Raw genomic sequence first — 21,943 nt, 5'->3', positions numbered from 1 at the left:
GACTAGACTGCTCAACGATAATGGGAATTTGCTAAATTATACAGAATTTCTCATAAAATATGGTATTCCTGTTACCCCAAAAGACTTTGCAATTGTAATGGATGCTGTTCCCTCTGGTATCCTAACTCTGTTAAGAGGTGCTGGAAATCCAGTTTGTCCTCCTTTAGACCCAATTTTAACGACAGTGGGGCATATGTGTTTCTCCGTTACACCTAAAAAAAGGAATTATCTTATTAGATCACTGTTTCAATCTGATAACACCTCTACCCCATATGTCATGCAATACTGGTCTAATATTGTTAATGATCTGAACTGGACTCAGATATGGAATCTCCCCTACAAATACTTAATTACAAATAAAGTGAGAGAAATATCCTACAAGATAATCCATAGATACTACCCTGCCAAACAGAATTTGTTAAAATTTAAGAAGGATTTATGTGTGAACTGTTCTTTCTGTGACTCTGAACCTGAAACTGTGTTTCACCTGTTTTGGCATTGTCACTTTACTGCCACCTTCTGGAAAGAAGTAATATGGTACATCTCATTGAAGCTTGTCCCAGATTTCTCTTTATTTTGTAAGAATATTTTTTTTTGGAATCTATGATGTCAAGAGTATGAAACAGAATGAACTGTATATTATAAATTTGTTTTGTTCTGTTTTGTGGTGTTCCAAAAGGAAATGGAACAGTACCTGCAAAGCATTTGTGACTCTAATAACAAGAAAGCGATAAGAACATATAATTTGTGCACCTTATTCTCTCTATTTATGTAATAGCCCACCCCCTGGCTACTGTACTGTATACTTGTTTTGATTGAAGACTCGTTAATAAAGAGAAAGAAAAAAAACACACACACACACACACAAAAAAAAAACTTCTTAAGACTACAGAAAATGCCGTGTTAACATGTCAATTTAACTGGGTGCTACCACTTCATCTATTTCTGAGGGGGAGACCCTTCTGAGGGCCTAAATACAAGAATCTTTGCAAGAGAGAAAACAATTCCCCACTTAACCTACCTTGTAGCCTTTGAATTGAGGCTAATAAGAAATAATATTAGGCCACTGAAATGTTATAATAGACTAGGCCTACTTATCAGCCTTAAGGCTACAGTGACAGTGACAGCTCAAACTGCCAGCATAATCCTCCCATTCTCTTCTCCTAATTTTAAAACTGGACGCAATAGACAAAGACTGAAAATGGAGACAATAGCCTAACCATAAGAAAGAACACTGATCAGAAAACATGAATGATGAAGACCACAGTTGTTGACAAAGTTTCTGGACGCCATTCCTTGCTCTCCTCAGCCACTAGAGTTCAAAACTACCGGCACACCACTCTCATAGAAATGGACTGTCCCAAATACTAATCATAAGACACGTCACAGGTACGTAGGCAAAACGTACCCTCTACCAAGACACCACATGACCGCAACGAAGGCATACAGCCCAACACAGCCACCACGTCATAAAGAGGTGGAGCATGGAAGCCTTACATCAAAAGGGAGTGGGTATGTTGATGCCAACCAATAGCAACGGACCAAACATCTTGAGACGTTAAAAAATGACGTTTTAACATCGTCTTAAGAGGTACAAATTTGACGTCTTAAGACGGACGTCAAATTATACATTTTGGTCCATTCAGCGTTCCATAGTCCTTCTGCGATTCTCTCATAAGTTGGCCCGTTCTTCACCGTTCCTGTCATCTGACAGTTAATGGCCTCTTTGTTTGCGAGGGCAAGGAGGGCGCGCAGTTCTTTGTCTCCTTAGTTGCTCATCTTTACTGTGTCGGTCAGGTTTGTGTTTCCCTCTTGCTACTAGCTGCTCATTCCTGCTATCAGCTATATCCTGTTTATCCACCGTCAGTGGGTCGCATGTGCGGCGTCATCAACAGCTCCTCCCACAAGTCTTCAACAGCCCCTTAAACTAAAAGGGTTCCGCCAAAATGACTACCATATGAGGCGGAAAATTGGGCACCTCGGATCAACTCGCCAATCTGGCTCTGTGTGTGTTAACGCTCGCAGCTTGCTGGCAAAAGGGCCCAACATCCGCCGAAAATCTGGTAGTGTAAAAGGGGCTTATGAGAGCAAGCTGTCTCTGATTCATACTGTAGTTAGTCAGTAGATGGCGATAATGTACCAACTGTCTATAAAAGAAAGAAGAACAGCCCGCCTCTGTGGGTTCATCCCAATATCCCTCCTCGACTCCTCCTTCCTCTATCCTCGATCACTTGACCCGGTAATCAATTGCGACTTGCCATCTTGTAGGACGTCTCAAGATGTTAATTGCACTCGGAGGAGTCGAGGAGTAGTTTCTCTTCACGATCTGTTATTTTCCTCATCAACTTTTATTATGGATAGGCTAGTTCAGGGGTCTGCAACCTTTGCCATTAAAAGAGCCATTTTTGACCAAAAATAATTTGAAAAAATCTGTGTGGAGCCGCAAGACATGTTCGAGCCTTATAATCAAGGTAACATAGCCTATTAAGTCTAAATTAGCTTATGGTCTAAATAAGCATTTGTTAATATGTTTTACCACAAGGTGGCCACTGTGCAGGGCACTATCTGATTATTTGGTACTTAAATTTTGCAGAGCTGGCAGTGAGAGCAAACAAATCTGTCCACGCACTACTACATTCTCTATTTTATTCAATTTACTTTTTTGGATTTGGCATCCATAGCTAACCAGCCACTGCTATCGAAGTTCAGCAACATTTGGATTCATAGAAGGAATTTCCATAGACTTCTTTTCTCAAAGGCTCAAGGAGCCACTGGACAGGGGCTAAAGAGCCACATGTGGCTCTGGAGCCACAGGTTGCCTACCCCTGGGCTAGTTGATGAGGGAAATAACAGATTGTGAAGAGAAAAATCTTTCCAATAAATGAAGAAAGTTGTTTGTTTCCTTTTCTTTCGTGGCCAAACATGGGGGGATTGCACATGCGCAGTGTAACTTGAGCTGCGATTCTGGAGGGTGACAGTGAATAAGTGCAGACCAGATGTTACTGCGCATGTGCAATCCCCCCATGTTTGACCCCGTGTCTCAGCCTTCTCTTGAATAGCCTTGTCAATAGAGTGCCGAAGTCACGCCCCTTCCGGTGAAGCTCATGGGACCTTAGATCGGAAAAAATATGAATGGCAGTGAATGAGGAGAGAAATATTATCTTTTGTTCCCGTTTGAGTTGTGAGATGAAATCGTCGTTAATGAATTTAAAACATTAATTTTAAGGTCAAGAAAGTCATACTTTGTGATAAAACTGTTGAGATATAAGCTTTTGAAAAAAAACGTAATTAGAAAAACTACACAGGAGGCGGTCGCGTATGATCTTCAATCATAAATCGATTAATCATAAAACAGTGGAATTTCAGCGGGGAGACCAAGCTGCAGGAAGCAAGCGAAGCTATGACGTCACATACGCGACCTCCTCCTGTGTACTCTTGAGTCTTTCTAATTTAAAAGCTTAGGCTATATCTCAACAGTTTTACCACAAAGTATGACTTTCTTGACCTTAAAATTTATGTTTTAAATTCATTAACGACATATTTACATTTCATGTCGCAACTCAAACGGGAACAAAAAATAATATTGCTCTCCCCATTCACTGCCATTCATATTTTTTCGATCTAAGATCCCATGAGCTCTACCGGAAGGGGCGTGACTTCGGCACTCTCGGAGCAGAGCCCTTGAATAGGGTTATATTGTTTATTGGTTATATGTTATATTCTACGGCACTGTCTCGGAGGAGTCGAGGAGAGAGGAGGCTTTCAGCGGGGAGGGAAGCGAAGATACAAGAGTGCAGCCTTCGTGGAAGTCTTTTATCAACGACACACCCTCTGATTGGATATCAGTTATTGATTGGACAGCGTAGTGCTGCAGCTGATCTGACTGATCTGATACATCCCAGCATCACTGGAGTTTCATACAGAGTGAAGACAGATAAGAGATTAAACTCAAATGTATCACTACCACGTTTTATAGGCTATTTTATTTGTTCACTGATTCACGTAGTACGGTAGCCGAGAGACGTCAGAACACACGCAAACTCCACAACACCCACAAATCCAGAACACAGGCGCATTAACAAAACACCCCCAAATTCTGAAAACACACTAATCGATTTCGCAACACATAGCCTAGGCTGCAAAGGCTCACAGCACAAGCAGATGAGATCACGCGATGCAAATGCTCACAGCACAAGCAGGTGAGATCACGCGATGCAAATGCTCACAGCACAAGCAGGTGAGATCACGCGATGCAAATGCTAACAACACAGGCAAGAAGCTGAACGCTTCAGCTCTTAATGTGCGTGTGTTCAGTGAATTTTTTGGGGGGGATTTTTTTATTTTACCTTACATACAGACATAAACCTATACATACTTAAACATACAGGGGGTGCAGAGATACAAACAAAACAAAGGTAAAAAAAACAAACAAAACAAAAGACAGCAAAAAGACTTTACAGATCACTTCCACAGAATTTAGAGTAGCCTATGTTTTAGCAGCTTTCTTATTTCTAATGTCCTTGATTGTGGCAGCATAGCGGTGCAGTTCTTGTCAAAAGAGTACAATGTTTGGTTTAGATTTGGCCCATTTGTTTTTATGGATGTGAAATTTCCCCAAACTCATGATCAACTGACAGAAAAAACACAAATCTGTGTCTTCCGTCCGCTCATCAAAATAAATAAAAATGGGTTTTTATGCTGGAAACTGATCGTTTTTCCTGTTTTCTCTTGTACAAAATACTGAACATCTTTCCAAAAAGTTCTACTGTAAGTACATTGATAAAATAAGTAAGCGATGGTTTCATCTTCAAGTCCACAGAAATCGCACAAATATTCAGTGTCCATTTTAAATCTTTCAAGTGTTTTCTTTGTAGGGTAGATTTGATGTAAAATTTTAAACGAGACTTCTTTCACCTTGTTATTAAGGCAGAATTTGTCACCAACCAGCCTCGCTTTATGCCAGTTAACCTCTCCAAATTGTGCAGTCCAGTAAATTTGACCTCTAGGCAGAATCGTTGATTCTCAAATATCTGTTTGAGCAGGATTTTTTGGAATGTCTAGTAGGCTACTCCGCCAACAAAAATCTCTCACTTATAATTTTCTGCAACAGCAGTATTTCTTTCAGTCCCTTTAAGAAGCTGCAGCACACCCTGTGGTAGTGCATCAAAAATCACAGCATAGTTCTTCGGCATAACTGGCAACTGAAAGTTTAACAAATATTCTTCGTAAAAAACCTTAATAAGTTGGTTAACTAATAAAATTCCATGTTCCATCCAATCAAATCCAAATGATTTGTTTTTATAAAGGATGTCTTCATTATTCCAAATATAATCACTGGTTGGTGAAAAGTTATGCTTGTAGATCAGTTTCCAGGCCAGCAAAGCTTGTCAGTGGATTTGCGGGTGTTGTGACGTCTCTGAACAAGACAAGGAAACAACCGACTTTCTTCATTTATTTGAAAGATTTTTCTCTTCACGATCTGTTATTTCCCTCATCAACTTTCATTATGGATACAAACTTTTATTATGGATACAATCAAAGTCAGAGGCTGTCAACAAGAAACACTTTTACATCACTGATCGTCATTTCCATTCAGTCACACTGAGGCTGATAATTCCTGAGCGTTGGGTTGCAGAATTTGAATTTTCCCTGAAACATTTGGCCTAATAAATTATTTACAGTGTTCAAAGACATCGTCATCGTATTCTGGGTTATTAAATAATGAACTCACAAACAATGATAATAATAATAGTAACAATAAGGAATAAATCATAAACACATAGTGTGACTAAATAGGCTACAGAAAGCAGGTTGTTGTTCATGTGCAGGTGATTGTTAGACAGAGAGAAAACACTGCTGCTCTGTTACTGATAACTGTAGGCCTGTCTGTATCTGTATCATTATATATCTACATATAACATTATTTGTGTGCAGACACAAACTCCATTAAAACTTTAGCTGTTACTAATAAAGCCTCCTGACAGCTGATCATCACAAACGTCTTTTACCTTTTACCGACCTTGGTGATAGTGTGTGTGGGTGTGAGCTTGTGGGTGTGTGTGTCTGTGTGTGTGTGTGTGCCTATGTGTATATTTATGTATCTCTATGTGGGGTGGCAGGGTTGGGATTTCTCTTTTCTTTTTTGTTTTCTGTTTTGGTTCTTTGTTGTTATTAACCTTGATTTGATTTGATTTGACCGACACACCCTCTGACTGGATATGAGTTATTAATTGGACAGCGCAGCGCTTCAGCTGATTTGACGGATCTGATAGGCTACATCCCAACATCACCGGAGTTTCATACAGAGTGAAGACATATAAGAGATTAAATTCAGGTGTATCACTGCCACACACAGTCCAGAGAAGAGCAGAACAATCTCCAGAGTGTCCATCAGTTGGAAGATTATAGAAGAAAATCAGCAGCCAACGTCTGATCAACCAAAGAGGTAACTACTTTTAACTTTTGACTTTTGTCTATAGGCTACGTTTAACTTGAGAGACGCAAACATCTACCGAGAAATGTAAAGTTACCGGGCAGGTAGCATAGGGCCTATCATGGTGTCGTGTGTTTTTCCCCACAGTGTTTGTTAAGTTTGCTTTCAGTATTTAGGCTAAGTTTCTCATATTTAAAACACCAGCCTGAGTAAACCTGCTTCAGTAGGCTATATTGAGTTTGACTCTGGATCACATGCATTCTTGTTAACCTTGTACAGCAACACAATTAAAACCACTTGAGTAACTACCGCCCCGAAGCTCTTTGTAGAAGTTAAACCGCAGTCTAATTTTAAAAATGAGAAGAGCATCTTCATTAGCAAACACAACATTGCTCCTATTTGTTCGAAAGGTTCGGCAGTATAATGTCAGAACGTCTATACACTGATTTCTAGAAATAAAGACACACAACATGTATACAGCTAAGGGACAATGTGAGCCGGTGACTGCTGGAAAAATAGCCTAACTCTCGACAGGGGTTCCATTCCCTTGTCGGGAGTTGCTATGGCGTCCCTAGCAACGGAGCAGCAGAGCGGCGGTGATACCTCCAGAAATAAACACCGCAGAATTTTGTTGATTGACCGAGCTGTATATGATGACCAAATGTTTTATATTTTAATCTTTAAAAGTGCAGATAGTGCCTGTGAAATAAGTAGCATGTAATGGAAACGCTACAGTAGGCTACAATACTTGAGTAGCCTAAATGTGATCAGTTGTATTTCACCGACGAGTGTATCAAGTGTCATGTGATATGCCCGTGTTTATACCGATCGTTATCATGCCGGTTATTCAGCGCGATGTTACGTGGAGTGTTGTGCTGGTGCTGAGAGTGTTCATATGTGTCGATCTATGGGTGGGCTGGTTAGCTGGGATGTGTTTCAGAGCTGTAATTGTGCCAGTGCTCATGTTGTTTTATGTTCATTCAATCTGAGCTAAGTGGTTTCTTTATGATTTATTCATTATGTATTTGTCATTCTTATGTTCAGAACAACAGAACCAAACAGCCTGTAAGAGGGAAAATAAACAGGATCTGACACAGTCACCGGCCTCCTCTTTATTGAGTCTCTGGAGATTTGGCTGAAAGTGGTGATAAAAGTTCAAATGTAAAAACTCCAAAATTTCCAGTTACAACTTTTCAAAAGTAACGATGTAGCCTATGTCTTTTCTGTTACTTGTATCGAAGTAAAAATGTTTATGTGTGCTTCACTTACAGATAAATCAGAGGTCATAGACACACAAGGCGTGCTGCCAAAATCAAGCAGAACTGAAATAAAGCTAAAACATACTTCTTAGACAGAGAGGAGATTTCAATAAATTAAACTACAACCTGTTCCCCTGGTGCTTGTAAGAGAGACAGACTGTAAACTCATCATGTTGGAGCTTTTACTGAGGATTATGCACATTAAGCTTCTTCTCAGAATATAATTTTGATATTTTAACATTTTACAACTGGTAATACAAGTTGAATTCAAACAGGAACCTGGATAGGTCTGTGAACAGAGAGTTCCTGCTCAGAAATTAGATGTGATTTCAATAAATGCAAAACAGTTGCAAATCATCATTGGGTTATTGAAACACACAACAATCCCCTCTGGGGGATTAATAAAGTATATATAAAATAAAAAAAAATTAAAAACAAACAGAGACAGCAAAAAACAAAGCTCTCTGTGTGACATCAGTCTAAAGTAACCCCCACATGTCTAAAGGGGAAGACATAATATAGTGAATTTCTAAATATTTCTATTTCTCTTGAGACAGAAATTGCTGCAGTGCTTTGTGATCTCCGAGAAAGATCTCAAACTTAAAGTCCTCTCTCTGTCTTTTTTGTGTCTCTCCGTAGCAGCGCAGCCATGGCGAGGACAGACTTCCTGGTATCATCAGACTACTTTATGGCTGTAGCCGTCCTGTCAGCCCAAAGGAGCAGAGACCCAAGCACACAGGTGTGTGTGTGTAATGTGTATTAGGGCTATAACAATTAGATACTTGGCAATGTAGTTGCTGATTTAGTTTTAACAAAAAGTTTTTGTTCCCACAAGCCCCTTATTCAAATATCAGGAAGTTCAGTGGGTTAAAGGAACAGTGATTGTCTTTTACCTTTGTTTTCCTTGCTTCCAAGACACATGAAGTTCATTTTGTTTTTTTGGCATCAGCTGTACAGGAAAAAATGTTGAGTCTTTCAGATTTACTATTTTTCTCACGTTATGTATCCAAAATGAGAACATACATATACTCAGTTTGACTTAGATTTGTAAGACTGGTATTTTCTAGTCTTACACTTGGTAAGAAAACAGTGTCTGTTGTATTATTTACATATTTTGATGAGAGTTGTCAATGAGGAGATCCAGACAAGTGGAATTAGAGATGATGAGGGTTTTGGCACTGTGGCTTCGTAGGATTGGCTCCCGAACTTTGTACTTTTAACGGTACTTACCAAATTATGAAGATACTAACGAATATGGATTCATGTCAAAGCCATTGGTACCAAATGTTGGTACCTGAGTGCACATCTGTGTGAGAACGGTGGGTTAAGACAAGAAGGGGAAGCCTAGAAGCGAGCCATGGAGATCATAGGCCAGCAACAGAGCTCTGCAGAGCCCCTTGGTTTTACTTCAGACAGGAGGCGGAAGCACAAGGAAGCCTGCTGCCCCATTTGGCTTCTCTTTCACCCTCCCAGATCGCTCCATTGGCTGCTCCTGTGGCTGCTCTGTTGGCTGCTCCATTGGCCGCTCTGTTGGCTTCCCAGCTAGCTAAAACTATTGCTACAGCGCTCATCTGCAGCAATAGTTTCTGATCTCAGCAGAATCCCTTGGTTCCACATATTTATGTTCAGACATATACTTGAATGCTGCTTACTAAGTGCACTAAATCCCTTTTTCCATTTGAATGTGTATTGGATAGTTTCCATTAGTTGTTCTCTACCTCTTAAATATATGTACATATATATATATATATATATATATATGTTTTCTTTTCTCAAAAAGAGAGACTTGTGTGTGTTGTGTGTGTTCAATAAAGTTTTTGTTATTTTTTTCTAAAACTGACACTTGTGTACCCCTCATTGTTATTATTGTGACATTTCTATCATGCAAATAGAAGGAGAAAAAACAATATCGGCTCAAAAACATTGGCAGTACATATCGGTCATCAGCTGAGGCTGATGGCAAAACATTGGTATCGGCCATAAAAATCCATATTGGTTGACCTTTACTTTCGAGTGTGTGACATACTACTGAGAGTAGATTAGATTTTTTGGTCATTTAAAAAGTTACGGCCAGACTAAACTGTGGAACATGTCCCTCTCTGCAGGTGGGGGCCTGTATAGTGAACCAGGAGAGTAAGGTAGTTGCCACTGGTTACAATGGCATGCCCAACGGCTGTGATGATGCCCTGCTGCCGTGGGCCCGCTCTGGTACTGCTGACTGGCATGACACGAAACACCCTTACAGTGAGAACACTTGCAAACACACTTCCTGCTTTTTTGTTGCTTTATTTTTGGATAATCATTTTGGTCAAGAAAATGTGCACTTGCAGCAAAGAGTTCCTGGTTTCATCCACAACAGCACAGAACCCTGTAGTGATTATACTGAACTGAGTGGGAGGATTTCTGGAATCAACATAATACAATTTTAAAGGCATCTCTGTGCAACAAAGACTGTGATTGACTAGTTGTCCATACTGTGCTGCTGAGTTCTCTTCATGTCTCAAGTGCTAAGCTTGGGCCTGTAGAGGGTGGTAGAGGATAAATAATGGAGGAATCTCACTCTTTCTCCATTGACCACATGCTCTGTTCACATTCTACTTTGACATTCTCTGTTTCTCTCTCTTCCCTTCTCCTTTAGTGCTCATAAAAGGGTGGGATATTAGGGCAAATAAGTAGTCTACATCTTTCTCCACTCATAATGAGCCCCTTCTTCTTATTTTGAGTTGTTTTTACTTTAAATGAACTGACAGTTCCACAGAAAGTGTCTAATGGTGGTGCTAGAGGAAAGGTTACATCAGGATTCATCCTTCATCCATGAAAATGTTCTTATTTTCTTCTTATTTTCTGTGTTCAGGACATTTATGGGTGTGTAAAACCAAAAGCAAGAATAGGGGGGAGGGATGGATGGACAGACTAAATTGAACAAGTAGTACATAGACCAAGACCAAGAAAAAGCACTGAAAAATTCAACTAACACATCTTTTCCACTGTTCATCTGGATCATTTTTATGTCGATAGTGAGTTTAATGCGTCCTTTAATCCCCACAGTATCCTGGGAAAAATCTCTTTGTCCCAAACATGTATTCTGTTGTACCCAGGATAATGGGACACTATAAGTCTCTAGCCCTGCTTTTTAGCCTGCACAAAATTGATGTAACACAATAGAAAAACATCGTCCACTGCCATTTCTCAATGACATCTTACTTGCTGATAAACCAGTGGCAGTAAACAAAGCAAATATCGGTCGATACCGACGTGGGACTAATAAATGGGTGCATCCCTAAATATCATGAATGTCAGCTGATACTGTGTCTGTGCTACATTTTGGAGAAAAGGAAGGGCTTTTCTGTCGCCAGTGTCACAGACAACATACACCATCTAGAGACCTGGTTCTTGTATATTATGCCTGCCTGTCTGTTTATAGAGTGTTTGTAGTCTTACTATATAATGACAAAAACTCCGTCTGTGGGTGTGACTGTTCCATGTTTTTCTCCTCACTGACTTGATCAATCCATGTGAAATTTGGCACAGTGGTAGAGGGTCATGGGAGGATGCGAATGAAGCAATATTACATCAATTGGCCAAAGGGGGCGCTATAGCAACCGATTGAAATTGCAAACTTTGAATGGCATATCTCATGCCCCGTATGTCGTAGAGACATGAAACTTTGCACAGAGATGCCTCTCCTCATGAGGAACAAATTTGCCTCAAGAACCCATAACTTCCGGTTATATAGATTTTCCGCCATTTTGAATTTTTTGAAAAACTTTTAAAATCGATCTCTTCCTAGGAAGTTTGACCAATCTGCATGAAACTCGGTGAACATAATCTAGGGACCAATATCTAAAGTTCCCTCTTGGCAAAAGTTGGAAAACTTACTAAAACTGAGCTTCTATAAGGCAATGAATATTGCGGAGGGCGTGGCTCATCACATAAAGGTGTATAACATCTCAAGGGTTTCACCGATGACCAACTTTGTTACCCTTGAAATCCAGAGTTCTCGCGAGAGCACAATTTGAATTTGCTCAGCGAGTCACTCTGGCAATCAGTAATGATGCTCATTACCCATGCCCTTGGAGCCGAGCTGCACCAATCACATCGGTGTATCTGATATAGGCGGGCCAGAGGCGAGCTAAACAGATGACGACAGCGCTGCGACGACGAAGTCCGGAATCAGTCAGTAAACATTGCAAGATTGCTACGGATGAACACCAGTTGTTTGAAACGGCTTTGGCCGCTACAATGAACGAGTTAGACTTGGCTTTTTCTCTTAAAGAGGAACAGAAGACGGCGCTCGAAGGACGTTTTTGCTGTTTTGCCGACCGGATACGGCAAGAGTCTAATCTACCAGTTAGCTCCGCTGGTAGCACTCTGGATACGTCACCCCGTGTATTGTTCTGATTGGTCGTAGTGTTATCCAATTGTGTGCAGTGATGTTTTCAAATGCATGCTTGGTGCCACCCCTCGAGTTGGTCCATTTGCATTACTCATAGCCAGACCCCAAATCTTTCTAGATTTGGGTCTGGATTTTCAGGCTACAACTTTGCAGGCATATGACCACACATAATCTGAGGGGACCCCTCCATTATTGACCCCATCAAACAAAATGGGGGTGCTAGAGAGCTAATTTCTTATCTAGGCCTAACCGCCATATCAATTTTTACTAAACTTGGTAGATATGTAGAACAGGACACTCAAGGTGACTGGAGAAATTTAACTCTAATTGACAACTGGGTGGCGCTATAACAACAGAAAAATGCTTAAACATGGCTAAAATGTGACCAATCGCTGTGGCTCCCCCTGTGGCCGAATGTTGTTGTTGTTGTTTTTTTTCTATTTTTTGGTATGACTACGTCATGGTATGGTATGCTGTACATAATCACATAATCAGTGTGTCATTCTGTCAGTCAGTCATTCTGTCTGTCCCACGTTTTTCTACTCAATGATGTGGTCAATCTACTGTACTTTCAATAAAGCAGTCATACTATCAAATTCACAAAAACTCAGTCTGAATACATTGCTCTCCTTAATGGGTTCACTTGACTATTTAATCTGCAGTTTCCTATGACCTGTATCCCAAACACGCAAAAACTGTACATGGGCAACTGTGCCCTCAGTGGGTATGGACTAGTCCTAATTAAACTTAAAAGAAGAAAACTTGGGAGGTCGGTGGCTTAGTGGTAGAGCAGGCGCCCCATGTACAAGGCTGTTGCCGCAGCAGCCCAGGTTCAAGTCCAGCCTGTGGCCCTTTGCTGCATGTCACTCCTAAAAATGCCCAAAAAAATATCTAAAAAAGAAGAAAACTTGCAATGTCTTGTACTGACTGGAGACCATCTCAACGCTCTGTCCCACAGTGTGCCACGCAGAGCTGAATGCCATCATAAACAGCGCTGACGTGAGAGGCTGCACCATTTATGTGACTTTGTTCCCCTGCAACGAGTGTGCCAAGCTCATCATCCAGGCTGGTGAGTGTTGACAGCAGGCGTGCACACACTCACACTCACACACACACACACAGACACTCTTATGCTCTAGTCAGTTGTAACTAAAGACTGATACTCATCCTAGAAGGCCTATTATGATATTTTATTTTATTTTATTTTATTTTATTTTATTATTTTTTATATGTTAAAGGATTAGTGCACCCAAAAATGAAAATTCAGCCATTATCTACTTACCTTCATGCTGAGGGAGGCTCTGGTGAAGTTTTAGAGTCCTTACATCCCTTGCGGAGATCGGCGGGGGGAGCGGCTAGCACACCTAATGGCTGACGGTGCCCCAGACTAACGTCCAAGAACACAAAAAGATGTTTTGAAAAATGTCATTTGAACTCTGTTCTTAGCCTCATTGTAGCCTGTAGCTCTGACTGCTTCTCTGTGCTCCGCGCTCATGTGCGCGCGCTTGCGCGAGACCAGCGAAAGCACGAGCTTTGCTCACATTACGTGACACGTGCACCGCATTGTCTGTCTGAACTACGGTAGAAATGAATGACTTACTCCTCTGAAAGCCTGCCATCTGGTCCTGCGGGCCTCTGCCTTTTCTTCCAGTTGATCTTGGGGAAGTAAAAAAATGTCTCCAGAACACCACAGGTCAGTAGTGCTGAAAACTCAGCACTGAAAGTCATTAGGGTGATCGGTGATGCATGGTCTCTGAAGAGCAGCAGTCTCGTCAGTACTGATGTCCAGATTCTCAAGTGCAGGCATCGCCAATTCCCAGTCTGAGCAGCAAAGACTTTCCTCATCTGTTGGCACTGATTTGCATTTGAAACAACTAAAACCACCAGGTTTCCAGTGCTCAACTCCGGTATTCTGCGGCTGGCTGAGGCTCATGAGCTGTGGTGGCTGCTTTGTCCAGGAGCCTGAGTTCTGTCCGTATACTCGGGCTCAAACAAATACGGCTCAACAAAGAAATGCTGTTCCTCCTCAATTTCAAAGTCTTCAGACATGTTGGGCTGTCCTTTGCTAAAAGACCGTAGTGCAAATGATCTTTTAGCTCTGTGGTTACTGTTGTCTCCCCCTGCAGTGCACGTGTCACATGATATAAACACGGGTAGCACAAAGCTCATGCTTTCTCTGGTCTCGCGCGCACACATGAGTGCGGAGCACAGAGAAGCAGTCAGAGTTTCAGGCTACAATGAGGCTAAAAACAGAGTTCAAATGACGTTTTTCGAAACGACTTTTTATGTCGGGGCTTCAGGACACTTGGATCACTACGGATGAGCATGTTGGAGATATTTTGTGGTTTCAATTTTGTGTTCTTGGACGTTAGTCTGGGGAGCTGTCAGTCATTAGGTGTGCTAGCCGCTCCCCCCGAGCAATTGGCAGGATGGACCGCCTGTCGGATGTTGCCGTATTAAAAAGACAAAAACGGCAATGAAATCAAATCCATCTTTTACCCTTTTCCTTCTCTTCATGCCTTCTGCTGTCATGCACTTCCCTAGGTTAGAAGCATGTCTCTGCTAAGAAGACTATGAATGGTCTTTATTTCTATGTTTGCCTTTTGTGCCTCTGTTTAATCCTTCTCTCTCTCTCTGTCATACCAGGTATAAAGAATGTGGTCTATCTTTCTGATAAGTACAAACGCCGACAAGAGACGGTTGCTTCCAGAAGACTGCTCGATGCGGCACGCGTACCATACACGTGAGTAACAGGTTTGATCTGGCACACAAAAACAAGTGGGAGTGTTTTTGCTGTCTGTTTTTATTATTACACAAGGCCAAGGGATACATACACTCACACATACACACAAAGGAACATAATAACAATACCACCAGCTGAAACCAACAACAAGTTATAGGAGATACAAAAGAACAACAGACAAAAGAATAAATAAAACAAATGCAAGTGTTGCTTCTTTGCCTTAAAGGAAAATTGTGATGGTGTTGTAAATAACATCTTTTTGTTGCACAAACTTTTTTCCCAACTTTACTCCTCCGCCCAACTTAGTATCACTTTGAGAATTGTCAAACACTTGGGCTGAGTTGAGAGGAGAAGAGGCAACAGATAGGATTCGTTTTTTTTTTTTTTAGCTTGGCGCCACCTAGCGTGTAGTCTCACTCACCAGACCTTTCTCAAGAAAAGAAAGGTCTGGCTGGGCCGACTCTCACTTTGAGATTGGAGAAAAAACGGCCCGGCTGCTTGTACTTCTTTCAACCAATCACAATTGTTCTGGGCGGTGCCACAGCGACGGTGCACTTGCAAAAATATAGCCTGGGGGGAAACAGGTTTTGGTGTAACACGCTCACAAAAATATCACCTACAGGATGCGAACCATGGCAGAAAAATGGCTACATCCCCGCAAGATCAAATACCGCAAAAGTTAGTAAAGGACGTGTTGAAAACGGTTGAAAACTGCTACACAACCAGAGGTGGTAGGGCGGGACTTCAGCGGGTGGCTCGTTCCGCCCAATGAGAGGCTGATCTCTGCAGCAAACTTCCGCCCACTCAGACTACCTAGCGTCAGTGGTGTTGCATCACACTGTTGCAACGACCAAATTGACCGTGGGGATCAGAGATAATCAATAATATGACTCTGTTAGACTCCCTAAATTAAATAAAATGTAGGCTGTAAAGCCACCAGTATACCTCTATGTATATGTAGAATGAGAAGGTGTGTGGACAGTCTACTAAATAAATGAATAAAGAGACCGAGCAACAATTATCAGATTTATCTGAAGAAAAAACAAACAGTAATACAAATAATTATACCAGAATGCACAGTACCAGTACAAACAGGTCACAGTAAATTATGCCCATATGTACAGTATCAGTACAGTAAATAATACCAATATGTACAGTATCAGTACAAACAACAGTAGACACAGTGGAATTATACCAATATGCACATGTAAACAGTCCCGATTCTAGAATAAACGGTACTGTATGGAAACAATACGGCCGGTTGGAGCTCAGATTGAATGGGAAACAGAGTTCAGTGTTCACTTAGCTGGGCGTAACTTAGCTGGGCAATGTCCGTCAATAGCTGCCTCCTTGAGAAGAGAATAGAACGAAGGGAGGAGGGTATCACTGTCCGAGGGCTGCCGTAGAATGGCAGCGAGGATGTCAGCCGACCAACACTTGCTACCCGGTCCCTGGTTGCAGTGATTTGCGATGCTGGCCAGCTAGGAATGAACTAGCAGCCAGTACAGTACAGTCCTCTCTCGTCTTGCTAACATTTAGCCGTGTTACTTACTGATCCATTAGAAAGAAAGCTAGCTGGACATCAATTCTGAAGCCTCTTTGGTCACGGAGCTCCCTCCATTTCTTGAATGCCTGACTGAGGTTTACTTTTGTTTTTCCTCTTCTTTTATCACTCTTCTTTTTGCTCTTCTTTGCCTCCTCAGACAGAGGAGCTCGTTTTCTTTCGCTAGGCCGTTTTTCACTTGTCTCCAAACTTTGTCCGTCTGCCATTGTGCTCGTGACTCAACTATCTCATGCCCAACTCCTCTGAAGGACTCGCTCCAGTCCCTGATTGGCTGACCGACCAATTTCGCAATACATGACGCATTTCCTGCCGTAAAGTAGATTTTTTTCCGCGGAATTTCGGCACTGGTGGCAGAAACTTATTGCAAAGATTGTAAAGCCATTGAGTAACCTATGTAAACGCTGATAGTCCGATTTTACTGTGGCCACTACCCTGTGCAACCCACATTATTTTCATAATGATATATCTTGGAAAAGATGCTATCTGTTGCCTCTTTAAAGGTCAGGTCTGTAAAGCTGAGAAATAGTTTGTAATGCCTCTACTGCAATCGTCTGTCTCTGACAATGCCAGTCATGTCAGGCAGTTTGAAAACCAGACGTACAGGAAAACATTGAGGAGTGGTGGAAGCAGACAATAGGTGCAGAGAAGAAGTGAATTGTAAGGACCTTTAGACCGAGCCAGAATGCTGACAGCCGCAGAACAAGTTGCTCTGCTTTTTATACATATTAAAATCAGTTTACTGAGAGGGCAGTACCAGTACTCTAGAATGAAAGGTTGATATTGTTATTAGGGCTGCCCCTTTAAAGTCGTAGATTTGAATCGTTGGTTGAAGACTGCTCAGTCGACTGAGATAGCTTCAAATTTTTGACTTTCACGCGACTCTTTGGTACAGACCGCTGTGGAACCTGATGCAGTGACACAGAAGAAATAGTAATAGATAATAATACATTTTACCAGCTTCATGTGAAACAGACTACATTATAAACAGGCCGTTATTTATTATTCCCTCTGTATTTTTATATATTTACTTTCGGCTCCTGTTAGCCTTCATAAAGTTAATGCATCGCGCCATCATTTCAAACTCAACACTTCCTGTACCTGTTTGAAACTTAAAGCCCCTTCTTACTTCAGTTGAGAGAATCCCTTCATTTTCTAAAAAGGCTTTTATTGTGAAACATTTCCAGAAACTTGTTGCGGAGGATTCGGTGACTTGCATGTTTGCGTACAGTACTTCAAATGTAGCTCCTGCCATCTGCTGGCACTTTTTACATTACTGCAACAACATATTGGCTGGCACATGAACAGACACAGTGACTGAAATAATAGTAAAAGTAATAAAAATAGGGCAAGAATAACCTGATGACGTCACAAAAAATGCGACTGGGAATGATTGGTGTGGACCATCGTGTAGTGTGTCATGTCTGTTGGCCAAGTTACGGTACGATTTTATGGCTCCACAATCGTGTAATGTGACATAGTGACTGTTGGAATGGACAAAAACATTGTGTAGTGTGAATTAGAAGCTACTATTAGCACTAAAATGCTTTATGAAAACTCTTAGACCAAAAACTCAGGAGTCTTAAAGTCAGGGTGATACACCTAGAATTTTTTTTAGGAGTTTCTCCTCACTCAGCCAGAAGAGATTCCCACACATTCATTTATTTGTGGTGGCCCACCATGATTAAAACATCTGCTGTCACAGAAGCATTGTCTGTTTCTGGACCTGGACCGTTGATTGGCGGAAAATGGTGGAGCATTTCCCTGCTATTTAATGGGTGCTTTCTTCAGATAGTGAGATGTGATACATAGGCGGGTTCACAGGGATGTGTGGGTGAAATAATACGCTGTTAATAAGGAAAACATTAATTACATCCTGTAGAATGTGAGCAGAGCTGCAGAGCTGCTGTGTGGCTCCACATCTAGAGAGACATTGTGCATATTTACACGAGGAGCGGTGTAACTTCTTTGATTATTTCAGCAGCTGAAAGTTTAGTTCTGTTTCCTCTGTCAAGTTTATAACTACTGCTTAGATGTCCCACATATCCCATGATATTTACTGCAGTGACATTACTGCTCTTACTGCATTATTAAGCAGAAAACTGCTTCTCCAATTTGATAAATGCACATGTCAATGTCAGCACACCAGGTGCAGGCACACCTGGCTTTTAGAGGTAATGGGAGTTGAAACTCTGATTGATTGAATTGCCCAAAACACACCTTTTATAAATGAAGAGACTAAATAAAAGCCCTTTCCCTCATGAGCCTTACTGTATGCCCAGATTACGTCCCATTTAACTAGACAAAAATGGCGTTGGACACGCCCTAAATGCACTTGTGCCTGGCACCACTGGTTCCCAAGTTGTCCTCCCACGGGGTCCAGATTCCTCCGTAGTCATTAGTTCAAGATCCACACAGTTCAGTACACTCAGCATCATACTTGCGTACAGCATACTTGCATGTCTTTGAGCTAGTTTGCTGTCTCTGTTAAGTAGCTGTCCATTAGTCACTCGCTCTACAGCTGGAGACAGCACTTCAAAATAAAAGCTCTGTGTCGCGAAGTTGCTGCACTTAAAAATTATGTGTTTTTTTTGTTGTTGTTGTTTTTTTGTTTTTTTTTACAAACGACACATTTGCAAGTCACTTGTGGTCCATTCAAATTGGACTTGCAACCCACTTTTGGACCACGACCCACCAGTTTGCTGCTTTAGACCACTTGCTACACATAGCTTGAATAGGGCCCAGAGTGTGTGTGTGTCCAGGAGGTCCCAAGGTCTAGTTGTGAACGAAGTGTTTTTGTCAGAAGGTCAGAAGCTACGTGTGTGTGTTTGGGTTTTTCCTGGGTTAGCTTGGGGCTGGATTTGTGTCCAGGACATGGTGGTGTATGTGTGTTTTGGGAGCTGTTGGAAAAAGTGCCCACTGAGCCCACTAATAATCTGCTCAGGGACACCTGGTCACAGAGAGAGAAGCTTTTACATGACAAATTGTAAAAAAACCCAAAACATAATAATAAAAAAAATTAGTCTTTATGGGTTTTATTGAACTCACTTTAGCAGGCTGTAAAAGCTGTTTTTTGTGTTTCTTCCTTTTCCTTCTTGGTCTTACTCCCTTTTTCTGTCCACACTTCTTTCTGTCTACAATTTACCCGGACCTTGTGAAAATGTATCGGGGGTGGCTGACAGATGAAAGCGAGACCTAATAAGAAAACCAACAAGTGACTTTCATCCTCATCAATGTTTGTATTTGGTGTTTTCCATGTGTGTCCTCATACCTGCGCGTCCCTGACTAAAATGCATTTGTTGCTTTTTTCCTCTCTGTGTTTTGGCAGGATGTTCGAGCACACCAGGGATGAGGTTGTGATTCCATTAACCACCCCTGAAAACTGACCAGCGTGACCAAGTGAAAATGCAAAAGGCTCACCTTGGGGCGCTGCTGAATGAGGCGGGAAGTAGAAGGAGACTGACACGATTGAAAGGCACTTTGATGCCTCTTTTCTTCTGTATGTCTTCTTGCCCCCTGCCTTGTCCAAAGGAATCCTCAAGGATACCTCAAGATAGTTTAATTTGACGCTTTCGCTCTTTGTGGATGGTTGTGGCAGAAGGTCTTTCAATGCTGCTTTCACACTTTTATTTCCTTTTAAAACTCCCTTTGGAGTGGGACAGGTGTACACAAGGGCTCTGAACACACTTTCTTGAGTGTTTGATTTTAAAATCTTTTGTGTTGTGAATCAGATCTCCAAACTCATGGCTGTCTGCACAGGGGAGAACCAGAATCTGTTTGATTCCTCCTTCAAACAAGGTTCCAGATTAATAAAGAGGCACCTTAACATTTACTGCATTTGACCTTTCCCATTCAAAGTGAAAGCTGCTCTCAGTAAATCAGTCTTTATGCAATTTGGTTCATCAAACCTGTCTGCAGAAAGTAGCCACTATGTAGCCTGGGGTTTTTACTGCTGATTGCATTTCTTCTTTTGATGCTCTAATGGGTATCAACCGTACTGGCAAGTAAATATAGAAAATATATTTTAACAAAGATGTAACAATGACTTAGCCTGGAAATCCAGACTCAAATCTAGAAAGATTCTGAGTCTGGCCCTCACCGATACACCCTTCCTACCCAAGGGGCGGCACTAACTGAGGCATATTAAATGCCGCCGCACACAATTGGATAGCACAATGGCCAATCAGAGCAAAAAACAAGGTGACATATTTATTGCACTAAGCCCCATTTGTTTGCCGACCAGTGGGGCTAACTGATATATTATGCTTTTGCCGTATCCCGTCAGCAAAACAGCAAAAACGTGTAGTTGGCTTAGCGTTTCTTCCAAAGCTAAATTGAATGGACGTGGTCCTTCAGCAGCTGCCATCTTGGCTGTTTACTTTTTGACTCCTACGGCACAGCGCTGTTGTCATCACGTTACACCCGCCTCGGTCAGATAGACTGATCTGATTGGTACGGTTGCGATTCACCGGGCTCTGCTCGTCGGGGCCAGATTCCTGTGCAGTGCAAATTTGAATTTGCTATGGGCGGGGCATCTGGATTTCCAGGTTAACAATGACTCTCAGCATGGACGCTACAAAGAGGATGTGTTGTATTGCTCAGTGTATAAACAACACGTTAATAACAGTTTGAAGCTTTTATTACAAAGTGATTTTTATTTTACACTTTAACTAAAACTAATGAATTGCTTTACTTGAGTAATGCTAATAAATACTTTATCTAATTTAAGTTGCTCTACATGAATAAGGTGACGGTTATACCCTAATACCATCTTACAAATTACAGTCAGACAAAAAAAATGACATGCAATACGTTAATTTAAAAAAAGTTTTGCCATCAACTGAACTTTTTTTTTTTTGTTTGCCATGTTTCTGCATTTATGACCTCAGCTTGGCAGCTGGTATGCCAGAATTTGTCCCAACTTTCCATGTTGTTACTGTGACTTGAGGGGGTGTTCACATGAATATTCCCAGTTGGGAACATTTTGTTTTGATTATTGCACCACCTCATGAATGCAGGGCAACACCTATGGTAACTCTATTCCATCAAAGCTAACAAAATAATTGCTTCTACTGAAAATGACACCACTTTGCCAGATTAGAAGGACTGGTGGAGCTTCTTTGTGAGTGGCACAATTATTCCAACATCAGCACTGTCCTCTTATTGTTACACATTATATATGTTACTGTACGCTTATGGGTTTTCAAAAATATTCCTTGCAGAGCATATGTGATATGGATCTTAGTTTTAATGACCAATTTACTTTTTTTCTCCAAAAGATGTTGCAGTCTTTAGTGGGACAAAGTTTCTGTGTGTCTATTTTCAATTGTAGTAAGACAAGGCTGCATATTCTCATATAACACTATATTTACTCTGGTTTCTTTCATGGTACCAAACAGCCCACTCACCTGAAGGCAATCTTGGCATTGTATGTTACATTTGCACATTATTATATAGCTGTTACGTTTAAACTTTAAAAATGGTAATGGGTTGTTACAAAACACCCACATTTGGTGCGTAAAAAGCTGCTGGAAACACAGGGATGACTCGC

General features: G+C 41.3%; 1 protein-coding gene across 1 annotated transcript; it reads left to right on the top strand.

Annotated features, from left to right (window-relative positions):
- Positions 1-1,494: 1,494 nt before the first annotated feature.
- Positions 1,495-21,175, top strand: LOC125885765 (deoxycytidylate deaminase-like). Its single transcript, XM_049571530.1, has 7 exons — positions 1,495-1,512; positions 6,356-6,445; positions 8,332-8,431; positions 9,798-9,936; positions 13,047-13,157; positions 14,735-14,831; positions 19,721-21,175. The coding sequence occupies exons 3-7, from the start codon at positions 8,342-8,344 to the stop codon at positions 19,776-19,778; spliced, it is 495 nt and encodes a 164-aa protein (XP_049427487.1). The 5' UTR covers positions 1,495-1,512; positions 6,356-6,445; positions 8,332-8,341; the 3' UTR covers positions 19,779-21,175.
- The last annotated feature ends 768 nt before the right edge of the window (positions 21,176-21,943 follow it).

The sequence above is a fragment of the Epinephelus fuscoguttatus genome, linkage group LG3 (genome assembly GCF_011397635.1).
Source record: "Epinephelus fuscoguttatus linkage group LG3, E.fuscoguttatus.final_Chr_v1".
NCBI lineage: Eukaryota > Metazoa > Chordata > Actinopteri > Perciformes > Serranidae > Epinephelus > Epinephelus fuscoguttatus.
The sequence above is the reverse complement of the archived record's forward strand: the minus strand, read 5'-3'. Positions and strand labels throughout refer to the sequence as shown.

Bases quoted from the DNA above. Each gene is read 5' to 3' on its own strand.
- LOC125885765 (XM_049571530.1), top strand. From the start codon at position 8,342: ATGGCGAGGACAGACTTCCTGGTATCATCAGACTACTTTATGGCTGTA. The intron at 13,158-14,734 runs GTGAGTGTTGAC...CTGTCATACCAG, and splicing joins CAAGCTCATCATCCAGGCTG to GTATAAAGAATGTGGTCTAT. The intron at 14,832-19,720 runs GTGAGTAACAGG...GTGTTTTGGCAG, and splicing joins GCGGCACGCGTACCATACAC to GATGTTCGAGCACACCAGGG.